General features: G+C 46.6%; 1 protein-coding gene across 1 annotated transcript in view; it reads right to left on the reverse strand.

The window, feature by feature from the left end:
• Positions 1-12570, reverse strand: part of LOC143032726 (uncharacterized) — a gene marked incomplete at its 3' end in the record, with an annotated part of 57562 nt that overhangs the window by 20674 nt on the left and 24318 nt on the right. Inside the window, 4 exon segments of the mRNA XM_076197661.1 lie at positions 8135-8339; positions 9838-9957; positions 10658-10764; positions 11484-11643. Coding sequence (XP_076053776.1) covers positions 8135-8339; positions 9838-9957; positions 10658-10764; positions 11484-11643 — 592 coding nt within the window.

Consider the following 12570-nt stretch of genomic DNA (forward strand, 5'->3'; position numbering starts at 1 on the left):
CTCCACCACAAGTCTCGCACACTATAACCATTCTCTGAGCCAGGTATGAATTAAGCACAAGGTTTGTCAGGCAAGGAGAAGGAACTGTTGTTGTTGTTGTTGTTGTCGTTCCCTAGACTGTCTGTCCGAGCAGTCCCGTCTAAACTGTTGAGTGGGGTGGTTGAGGAGGGCCATTAAAGGTAAGGAGTACCTCAGGTTTGTATCAGGGAAAAATTAATTTTCCTGCGAAAATTACATTTGTTCCGAAGAATACAAACTCTTCGGTACTCCTTACAATAGGAGACTCAGACTTAGGAGGGAAGGAAGTTGTTATCTAGCCTGGGAAACCGCTGTAAGGAAAATCTAGTGTGCTAAGACTATGTTGACCAGACCCCTATACATTCCCCTCACTTTGAAGTGCACCCCTTTCTGTTCTCTGGAGTGGAGACAGACAGGTTATAATCACTTGTGTACCACTGAAGGGCTTGAATTGATTCCCTTGGAATGCTTGAGAGCCCGCAGGTGAGGTAAGGGAATGTAAGAGTATGAGAAGGACTTTGGAAAGTTATCCCTGCAGTTGCCGAGCCAGAACCTGGATGAGTCTTCAGGGTCGGCTGTGTGCTCTTGAGGAGGGGTATATCATTTTCAGGACTTCTTGGGCGGCCACTATGGGGCCCAAAGATAAGTTCCCTAAAGATTCCCGCATAACTTCTTTGAGGTAAAAGGAAGTGAACGTATTCTGGCTCTTCCATATACCTGCTTGAAGAACCTGGTTGACTGACAGATTCTTTCTGATGACTAGGGAGGTCCCTACTGCCCTCAGGTCATGGACAATCTGTGTGGTTCATGTCGCAGGCTCTGCGGATGACTTCCATTGTCCAGTAAGAAATGGAATTCTTAGTGATGGGCTACCTTTAGTAGAGATGAACAACCTCTTTAATTCTGGTCGAAGATGTTCGGTTCTCTTGAGGTAGGTCCGGATGGCTCGTACCGGGCATAGAACTGTTTCAGTCTATTCTCCCCCTGCAAATTCGTCTAAGGACGGAACACTAAAGGACCAGAATCTAGGGTCGGATTTGGCAGGATCTTGGTTTTTGGCAATGAATTGAGGCATGAAAGTGAAGGAGACCTCTTTCCATCCTTTGGAATGGGCGACTCTATAAGAGATGGCATGTAACTCCCCTACTCTCTTGGAAGATGCCAGGGCTAGCAGAAAAAACTGTCCTCTAGGTGAGGTCCTTCAGATGTGCCTCTCGGAGAGGTTCGTAAGGGGGACCCCTCAGAGAGTTCAGGACTAAAATGCCACATCCCGCAGAGGAGAACTGATTTCCCTGGGGGGGCATGATCTTTGAAGTGCCTGAAGAGCATGGAAATTTCTGGTGAAAGGGCTAGGACCATGCCCTTCAGAGAAAACACCTGATTTAGAGCTGCCCTATAGCCTTGTACTGCCGAGAGGGAGATCTTCTTGGACTTCCTGAGGAAGTGGAAGGAGGCGATCTCAGGAATGGTGGCTCGATCTGGGACTAACTTCCTGGAGTGGCACCATTTTGCAAAGGCATTGCATTTCCCTTGATAAAGGTTAGCTGAGGAAGAGCGAATAGGAGCGGACATGTCCTCTGCCACTTCTCTGGGAAAACCCTTCTTTAGGAGGATCCGGACCATAGTCTGAATGCGTGAAGATTGAGTGCTGAAGGGTTCTTGTGCCAAGGCCCGTTGATGGGTGGATACAGAAGATCTGGTCTTCCCTGAAGGGCCAGAGGCTCTTCTACTGCTAGCTCGAGGGCGTCTGGAAACCATGGGGCTTCGGGCCACCAAGGAGCAATCAAAGTCATCCGAAGGTAGGATGCGTGTCTTGCTCTCAGGAGTACCTTCTGGAGCAAGGGAAATGGTGGGAAAGCGTAGGAGTCCAGGTTGTCCCAACTTTGCAGAAGAGCGTCTTCTCCTGCTGCCAGAGGATCCGGGAAAGGGCTGAAATATATTGGGAGTTGGTGATTCCATCTCATTGCAAAAAGGTCCACTAGAGGGGAGCCCCATTTGCTGAGGATGAAGTTCGCTACCTCTCGATAGAGGGACCATTCTGTGTTGATTATCTGATTCTTCCTGCCGAGGTGGTCCGCCCAGACATTCCTCTTCCCCGGGATGTAGCGGGCTTTGAGTGACACCTGGAGATTCTTGGCTAGGTTGAGGATGTCCATCATCAGAAGGCATAGTTCCTGGGAGACTGTGCCCCCCTTGCTCGTTCAGGTAGGGTACTACCGAGGAATTGTCCGACATTATGCCCACTACTTTTCCTGAGACTTGATCCTTGAAGTGACGGAGAGCCAGGAGTACTGCTTTCAACTCAAGCCAATTGATATGGGCTGTCCGCTCGACTGTGGACCAGGAACCGCTGATGTGATCGTCGTTGAGGTGGGCTCCCCAGCCCTCCTTGGAGGCATCGGAGAACAGGAGGACTTCGGGGGGAGATGGGCCGAGGGGCATCCCCATGAGAAGGTTGCATGGGCCTTCCACCAGAGAAGAGAATCCTTGACTTCTTCGGTGAGGGAGATGTGTTGTAGGGGTTCTCCCTCTTGCGGGGCCCACTGAGACTTGAGGAGCCACTGTAGCGGTCGCATTCTTTGTCTACTCCTGGGGATTAATTTCTCTATGGAGGCCATATGGCCCAGGAGGATTTGGCATTGTGTCGCCGTCAGGAACCTGGTCGATAGTGCCTGTGCAACTAGAGAAGCGAGATTCTGGATCCCCTTTTCTACTGGGAAGGACTCCATTAGGGAGAAGTCCAGGACCATACCCAGGTACGTGACTCTCTGTCTTGGTAAGAAATCTGACTTTTCCGGGTTGACTACTGTGCCCAATTTCAGGACAAAGGTTAGGACCATTCTCAGGTGTTCTTGGCATAGCTGGGCGGAATGTGCAAGGATCAGCCAGTTATCCAAGTAACGGAGTAGTTGAATTCCCCTGGAGTGGGACCACGCTGAAACGAGGTTGAACACACTGGAGAAGACTTGGGGTGCTGTGGAAAGTCCGAAGCAGAGGCAGGGGAAGTGGAAGGTGTTGCCCCTGTGGATGATTCTGAGGAATTTCCTGGAGGAGGGATGCACTGGTATGTGGAAATAGGCATCTTGGAGGTCCAGCGACACCATGAAGTCCCATTCCCTGATAGACGCCCTTACGGACTCTAGGGTGTCCATTCGGAACTTCGTCAGGGAAAGGAACTTATTGAGTGGAGACAAATAGATGACTGGTCTCCACACCCCTGTTGTCTTTTCTACTAGGAATAGCCTTGAGTAGAACCCTGGGTCCGGAGTCGAGACTTCCTCTAAAGCTCCTTTCTGGAGCAGAACGGAGGATTCCTCCGCTAGGGCCCGCCCGCGAGCCGAGTCTGGGTGGAAGCTGCTGACTTGGATGGGATAGGGGGAGAGGTTTGGGACAGTGGGAAAGGGAAGACAATAGCCTGTCTTAATGACTTAGTAGGTCCAGTCTTCCGCCCCGGCCTCTTCCCATGCTCTCCAGTAGAGGGAGAGGCAACCCCCTATCTTGTGCGGAGGGGCTGGCAAATTCCTAGGATTCCTGTGGGGGAGTCCGGAGCCTCTATAATGTTTGCGTCTAGGATCTCTAGTCGTAAAGGGACGGGGCTTTCCTGTCTGCCTTTTCGACTTGGAGTGGAGGGGTAGGGAATCAGCATGCGGGTTAGAAGGGGGGCCCTCTTCAATGGAGCATAAATTTCTCTGAGGAGGGGATCACTGGGGTCTCCTAGGACGGTGTCTCTCCTGCGGGACTCAATGTTGGCCCAAGACGTTAAGAGGCAGGCCGCTTGATGCTTCAGAGCTCTGCTCGAGCTTTCCCATAGAGCCTGGAGGTTGTATTCCCCTTGGGGTTGCAGCCCGGGTAAAAACTCCCTTACTGAAGCCAAGACGCGTTCCAGCCAGGAGTGCACCGCGAGAGAGAGAGCCAGGCCCTGAACGAGGTCCCTGGATTCTCTGCCGGAAAGGATGACGTTTCTTCTGAGCAGTGAATCCACGTCCGCTTTGACAAGCTCTGGTAACCGAGCCGGGATCAAGGCTGCTTAAGGTTTGTCCCTGATGGGAAGTAGAAGCGTTTTTGCTGTTCCACTGGAACAGAGCGCCAGCGCGGTTTTGCGGTTGCCCGCTTTGTGAGTGCGTCGGAGGCCTGGTTCATGGCTCGTACCGCTGTGTACTCCATGGGAGTTGGTTTTGTTGTTTGAGAATTGCCCGTCCTGAAGATTTCAGACTCGAACGTGACTTCCACTTCTTGTGGAAGGCTCAGTTGATTAGCTCTCCTAACTTTAGAGAGGATCTCTGAGCAGGAGGGTGTAACAACCATCGGGGATTCCGACTGGGAATCCTGCGAAGTTTGGTAACTTGCCCTCTCATCCCCGGCGCTGTGGACGTCGTCGCCGTCACAGCTGGCGCCTGTCCGGTCAGCGAGAAACACTGCGTCTGCAACCTCGTCCCTGATCTCTGTCCTCGTGAGCAAAGGGCATGGAAAGGTCACCATTGATCACCTGGCTCTTCCTACAGTGGGTGTTGAGCGTACTGCGGGATTCCTGAGTAGAAGAGACTAAGGGGCTCTTTGTCTTTGAACCTGGGTTCTTTGTCCGTGCCAGCGTCGAGTTTCCGGGATGCGTCGGGGGGAAGCCGCAAGCGACCACATCCGGGAAAAATGTCATACAGGGGCGGTAGCTAGAGGTGGCCTGAGGCGCATGTCCGTCTACGCTAACCGTCCTGGTTGAAGGAAGAGAGGACAACTTAGCCTGAGAATGACTCGAAGTGGACGTTGTACCACCTTCCTGGCTACTACGCTTTGGAGGAGGGACCGTCGAGTATCCGGGATGGGTCGAGGGCAAGCCGCAAGCGACCTCATCCGGGAAAAATCTCGTACAGGAACGGTAGCTAGAGGTGGCCTGAGGCGCATGTCCGTCTACGCTAACCGTCCTGGTTGAAGGAAGGACAACTTAGCCTGAGAATGACTCGAGGTGGACGTTGTACCACTTTCCTGGCTACTACGCTTTGGAGGAGGGACCGTCGAGTTTCCGGGATGGGTCGAGGGCAAGCCGCAAGCGACCTCATCCGGGAAAAATCTCGTACAGGAACGGTAGCTAGAGGTGGCCTGAGGCGCATGTCAGTCTACGCTAACCGTCCTGGTTAAAGGAATAAAGGACAACTTGGCTTCCTGTCTACTACGCCGTGGAGGAGGGAGAGAATTGCTCGTCTCCTCTGAAGCCGTAGTCTGCCTTCTCTTGTTTTTGGGGGGTGAAGAGGGAAGCCATTTTCTATGCTTGCGCACCTTTTCCCCTGCATGTGCTTTCCTGTGAACATGAAAGTACACGGAACACTGACTATCATCTCACTGAATGCACTTCTCACACGGGGATGAAGGTGAACACTTAAGAGCTATACACTTGAAACACCAAATGTGAGGATCCACTTGGGCTGGCGGTAAGGGGGGTGAGACAAAGGTATCTCCCTTCGGCGAAGGCACCCAACCCATCTTGAACAACAACAATACTGGAACCAGATTCCATACTTACAGTGAAGGGTAGGATACCCGGTGGCGGTTAAGGGAATAATACAGGAAAGGGATAAGCACTTAATAAATTCCAGGACACAGGATGGCGTAGGGAAAACCCCGATGAAATTGAAGGACGACGAACTCCTTAGCGTCCTGGGAGTGAGCTGGCGACAATCGAAGCGGGTTGCTTGATTTTCGGCCCATACGTAAACATAGAACCATTGAGTAATTAACGGTTCGCTGCCGCGCTAATAAGGGAGTTTGACTGAGAATCGGCCCATTAAGGGGGAAACCGATAAAAACTAAACATGTATAGTAGAGAGATGTTAACGCGGTCACTACTGCGAAGAGAATGGTTATAGTGTGCGAGACTTGTGGTGGAGGGCAAGGCCCCCCCCCCTTGCCCCAATGGGGCCCCTTACTGAGGATAAGCGTTGCCCAGACCCACAGAGTGAGGATTTTAATTTCGCAGTAGAAATATTCGCGCTACGCGAAAGTATCCTATTGTAAGGAGTACCGAAGAGTTTGTATTCATCGGAACAAAACAAAGGCATAACATCCACTCCCATCCATTCCATCCCTACATGCTCCACTCCCATTCACCCCCTTCCTCCCTCCCTCTTATCTTGGCTCCTCCTGGATGATGGATCATCCCTGCATCTCACCTACTGCCCTGTGTCAGAAACAGTGTTTCAAGACATAGCACATCCACTGCAAGGATGCTTCATTAAATTGGCGACCCCCCCCCCTCTCCGTCCCCTCATGTAGAAAAAGAGAAGATGGGGAGAAATCCCTTCAGGCTATGTCATATTATTTTTTTCCACACATACTCCCTCCCCCCATCCCTCACCACTCCCTTTCATGCATCACAGCATCATCCATATACAACCATTCTCCCTTCACTCCTATCTTCTGTCTTCTCCCATCCTTCCTCAACAGACATTCCCCTCTTACCCAATGCCCCTTTTACCACATCCATCCATCCATCTCATTCCACTACTCACTACCCTTCTTTCTATTTCCTTCCATCCTCCTTGTTCCACACACCATCTTTGCACACCTTGTGACTCTGTCCTTGAACCATCACCATTCCTCCTCCATTCCTAGTTCTACTCTATTTTTCACTCCCTCCCACTCCTCTCTTAGCTTCTTGTACTTCTCCCCCTTTTCTTTCTCATTTAAGTAGCTTACTTTAAGCACCTCCCTAACTTCTGCCCTTTTCCTCTTTCTCATTCTATCCTCCACTCTCAACTTACTTTCCATCAAAAAAATGATCTGATTTCCCCCACTCTCTCCCCTTACAACATGTATATTCTTAACTCTTCCTACTATACTCCTGGTTACCACTATATAGTCCATTAACCCCTTCCATACGGTGCCGCACACGTAGGCGTCATGGGGAGCGAGTGTATTCGCGAGGCTGCCATATCGGCGTCTTGATTATATTTATTGTAGTCGCCCCTCCATAATGACATTCTTTCTAATTCTTTTGTAATCGCATTTTCTATGGTTATCAAAATTCACGGGTGAAGAGAGAACGATCGATATAAGCGGTGACTATATTTTATGATGCGAGTATTATTACGACACGTCGTACGGCTGGCATTGGCTGCTGCCACCGAGATCTAAGTCCATGACGCCTACGTGTGCGGCACCGTATGGAAGGGGTTAACACCCTATTTACCACCTATCCATCCGCCACCCTCTCCCATGTGTACTTATGCTTGACTTTCTTCCTAAACAATGTATTTGCTATCATCAACTCTAGACACATCACCATCAACTTTCCACTACAATTTTTTCTGGAACTCCATACTTCCCAAACACTCTATCTATTGGTTCCTTTCCTACCCTAGTACTAAGGTCTCCCAATACCACTACATTGACATTTCTCCCTAAATCCTCTATACACTCATTTAAATCTATCCAAAAAGCCTCCCTTTCCTCTACACTCTTCTCACTACCAGGCCCATATGCACTCATAAAATCCCACATCTCCCTTGCCAGTGTCATCTTCATCCACATTAACCTTGAAGAAACCTCCTTCCACTCCACCACATGCTTACCTATCTCTTCACTTACAAATATACCCACCCTTTCTCTCCCTCATCTTCTCTTCACTCCTAAGATCCTCCCCACTACACTCCCTAACTCAAACTTACCCCTCCCTTTCAACTTTGTTTCACTCAAAGCCAACACATTCATCTTTCTTCTCACAAACATACTGCCTATCTCTTCCCTTTTAAATCCACGAACATTAAAACACCCAAACCTTAGAGTTCTGGTTGGAAAACTCCTCCCAGACCCTTTTATGCCTTTGCTTTTTTTATAAATGTCCCTCTGGGGCTACAGGGAAAAGAATGCATAACAGAGGGATAGTTGCACTATAATAAAGTATCATCATTTCTCTATGAACAGAGATTTCTTCTAACACAGACAAAATTATGTGTGGCTCTGATCTGTAGGGGCACCCTATATAGACCCTAAAGTATCGTTTGCATGCTACTGAGCAGCTTTTAACCCCACAATAACAGGCGGCCAATACCCGAGATGGGGTAATAAAAAGCAAGTTGATTAAAGCAAGAACATAATGGGCAAATGGATTAATAAATCTGGTACTCACAAAGTCCCATGGCAGGTGGTGGTTTGAGAAGATGTTGATCTTTGATGGAGAAGTTCTGAGGTGGAAGGTTTTGGACGCGAGGGAGGTTCTGAGGCAAATTGGTCTGTGGGAGGAGGGCAACGGGTGGGTTTTGTGTAGGCCCCGTGCCTCCTCCTCCAGCACCAGGACCTAGAAGACGATGTCCCAGCATGTGTGCCTCCATAACCTGACAAAGATGAAGGGTAATTAACTGGGTGCTTTACATTTCCTTTTATATACATACATATACCAACAGCTTTTCCCCCTTACAAGGGAGGTAGCCAAAAAACAAAGGAATAAAATCCACTCCCACCCATTCCATCCAAACATACTCCACTCCCATTCACTCTCTTCCCTCCCTCTTATCTTGGCTCCTCCTTTTAAAGATGTTAATTTCTCATCTAAAATCTCTTGCCAATACTCCAATCTTGCATTCTCTCTTCCTTGCTTGACAGAAACTATGTGCATCCCAACCCCCCTTCACCCTATCTATCCATCTCATTCTTGGTATTCAGTAACACAGTATTTCCTCCCTGAGTAATGTTCAAGCCCATCTGGTGGGCTACTTTTGACAGTTCATTGTGCATACTGCACTGTTCAATAATTATAGTGATAATCTTTGCAGGGATTTTCCTGTTCATTCTTTCCATATAATTGAATCACCTCAGCATTCTCTGACTTACCCTATCCAATGGCTCTCTTCTTACCTGTTCTTTTCTTCACCTCCACATCTCTCACTATCCATTCTATAACACTCTTTCATACTTCTTGAAATACTAATTTTAAAACATTTATTCTCTTCCTCCCTTATATTCCAAGTCTCTAGTCTATGCAGTATCATGGGTGCAATCACTCCACATAATTCCCATGGCACTCTTCATTCCACCCAGACATTTATTTGCTTTCTTTACTGTATAATTCTCTCTCTCTCTCTCATACGCCCACCCACCCACACACATCCACTCCTCTATTCACCACCACAAGCAATCCTAAATGTGCTTGAACTTTAAGTAAAAAAAACTAGCACTATGTTTTATATACACAATCCTTAGTCAAGTGAACAACAAAAAGGTAAACTATTATTTTCCTTACAGCAGTTGCAAATAATACAAAAATTAATTCAAACCAAATAATGTTTGACATCAGTCACCAAAATAATTGGAATTTATATCTTGAACTGTTGGAATCAAACTGTAGATGTAACATCAATTATATCCTTTGTGCTAGTTAGATTTAATCTTAATCATACAACAATGGTAACCATCATGACTATAGAGGTACTAATGCTTTTAAAGGGATGTAGTAGATTACATATATCAGAAATGTGATTATATATATATATATATATATATATATATATATATATATATATATATAAACACACAGAGAGAGAGAGAGAGAGAGAGAGAGAGAGAGAGAGAGAGAGAGAGAGCACGAGAGAGAGAAAGAGCAAGAGAGGCAAAAGAGAGAGGAGAGAGAGGAGAAAGAGAGGAGAGAGAGAAATGTGGTCATTACAAAGTTGTAGTGTTAGAAGGAATGAAGTAAAGTACAAAACTATGAGCAGTAAGAAGAGCTATGCAGTTACAGTGTCAACAATTAAATATTCACTGCTCAAGGATGTACTTCCTATGGGCTACACTTTTCTTCATTGTGTAATACCATCTGTACACAATTTAAAACAATACCTGTTCATGCTGTGTGTCACCCGGTCCGACTGTGTGTCTCCTGGATAAGAGGTAGCGGTCAACAGAGTTGTGTGCAGGTTCATCCGTGTCCGACTCTCCACTCAGCTCCACCTCCCCATACTGGAAGAATACCGAATAATTTAGAAATATATAAAAATGTGCACTGACATCATGGATCCACATCCTATTTGTGATTCAATGGTGGGAGTAATATAGCTTTCACTGATGAACAATCAACCTAACCTAACCCCTTCAATATAGAGACTGCAATATTTACCCTATTACCAAGTGTTTCTATTCAGCTCAAGAGTAGGCTCGCAAGAAAACAAGTCTTGATCAACAGACAGCATTCTGGTAGGAGCTTGCCCCTTTAGCTTAGTAAATTCATCTAACACTAATCAGAAAAAAATATGTAGAGAACATCACTGACTCGAAAAGATCAAATACTGAAGGCAATTCTACTCAACTGTTGGGACTGCCACAAGTTAAATGAACTTGCACATTGGCAACTCCAACATAACCCTGTATCAAATTTTTTTTTAATGTCAGCTAACTTAAACAAGAGTACGTCAACATGAAAGATAGAAATCTATCTATATATCAAGGGCTTCTTTATCCTTACAAAGGAGGTAACTAAATCAAAATACAAGCACTTACTCCCACCATTTTAAGACTCAATATGAAAATAAGTATTAATAAAATCTTAACATATTTCCTGTTTTGGGTTCAGCATCCAGTCACATTTTTGTAACTTGACTCCATTCATTACTACCAACCTGTGAGGATTAAGATGATATGCACAGAGCTCATGGTCCCATACCTTTTCGAGTGTACTGGGATCCTGTAGCACAGGCAAATTGGATGGTAATGGGGACGAGATGAGGGGAACCACAACCGGAAGCTCCTCAGTGCTTCGGTCAACAACACCTGAAAGCATGTCGAGAATGTGTCTCTTACCATCATATGCAAGGTTCCTCACAGTGAAATATCATTTCAAGCCATAAAGGGTTATATGAATATCTTTTCCCCTGGATATTCACAAGTGAATTCCCCTCCATTCCTCTCTCTCCTATTTCTTCCTCCATTCCTTTTGTACTGCACCATTTTGCCATCTCCATAATCATCCTTTTCCTCTCCAAATATTCCTTAATAGCATCTCCACTTTCTTCTTATGCTCCCCTTTCTCTCCTATCACTTCTGAAATGAACACTTCTCATTTTCATTCTTATTCTACTCATAAATGTATATAAAAAATTTCTATGACTGAGAAATAAAAATGTATTATCAAAGAAACAAGTTTACAAAAATAGAAAGCAAACTTCACAGAACTTGCTTAGACAAGTGCCAGATTATTTCATTCCACAACTGTGGACCCCGAACTACAGGTGGCTGCCTTAATACATATATCCAGGGCTTCTTCCCCTTTATAAGGGAGGTAGCCAAGTCAAGGCACACACCCAATCCACTCCTATCCACCACCCTTGCTTCCCTCTTATTATAGCTCTTTGTGGAGGAAGGGTCATCCCTGTATCCTGCCTACTGCCCCTCAGCTGACTGAAATGATCTGGCTTTAGTATAAACAAAACCATTAATGTATATCACAACACAGACTGGGTTATGTGATTATCTGGGGTAGTTCCTCTCACCTGTGGTTATGGAGCTCCTTCGGTGATGGTTAGGGACAACTGGTAGGTTGTGTGGGTAGAGGGAAAGTGTCGGAGATGCAGCTGTGCTTGAAGACTCTAGACTCTCTAGCAGAAGGTCATATATTGCACTGATGTGGTCAAATCTTCTGTTCTGAATACTCTGCATTAAAGAAAGGTATTGAGTTACAGTGCAGAGGAAGGAGTTATGTATGATTATGCTTAGCTGTAGCCAAAGATGCCACCTTTCCCATGTGCATCCACTGATTGCAAGAGAGTCCCTGATACCTGTCGAGTCTGGGCCACCATGGTTACAGAGCAAGACTGAACTGAAATATTCCAAAGCACAGCAGATTATACATACACACATACCAAAGGGCCTTTTCTCTCCTGAAAGGTGAACGGCTGTGTTAAAACATTCTTATCCTCCCACTCATAATGACCCGACAAAAATAACCCACCACATTTAACACAATATAGCAGCCAAGAACTCCCAAGTCTATATGAATAAACTATAACATTAGCTCAAAAACAACAGAATGGAAGCCTTACTCCAGATATCAGTGACACTGCTCACTATATACCAAGAGCTTTTTCCCCCTTATAAGGGAGGTAGCCAAAGTCAAAGGCACATACCTACTCCCAACCATTCCACTCCTATCCACCACCCTTTCCCACCCTCTCATCTTATCTCCTCATGTATGACTGGTCATCCCTGTATCCCACCCACTGCCCTGGGTTAGAAGCCGTGTAGCAAGACACAGCACATCCACAGCAAGGCTGCTTCATTAAATTGGCAACCCCCCTCTCTGTCCCCTCATACAGAAAAAGAGAAGACTGGAAGAGATCCCTTCAGGCTGGTAAAGATATCCTTACACTCCCCCACCCCCCACCCACTCCCTTTCATGCATCAGAGCATCATCCATACACAATCATTCTCCATATCTTCTGTCTTCTCCCATCCTTCCTTAACAGACATTCCCCTCTTTCCTAATGCCCCTTTTACCCCATCCATCCATCTCATCCTTGGTTGGCCCCTCATATTCGCTCCTTCCACCTCTGCCTTCCACACCTCTTTTATTAGTCTTTC

Source organism: Oratosquilla oratoria, chromosome 14, assembly GCF_046742065.1.
Source record: "Oratosquilla oratoria isolate Oo_2021 chromosome 14, ASM4674206v1, whole genome shotgun sequence".
Classification (NCBI taxonomy): Eukaryota; Metazoa; Arthropoda; class Malacostraca; order Stomatopoda; family Squillidae; genus Oratosquilla; species Oratosquilla oratoria.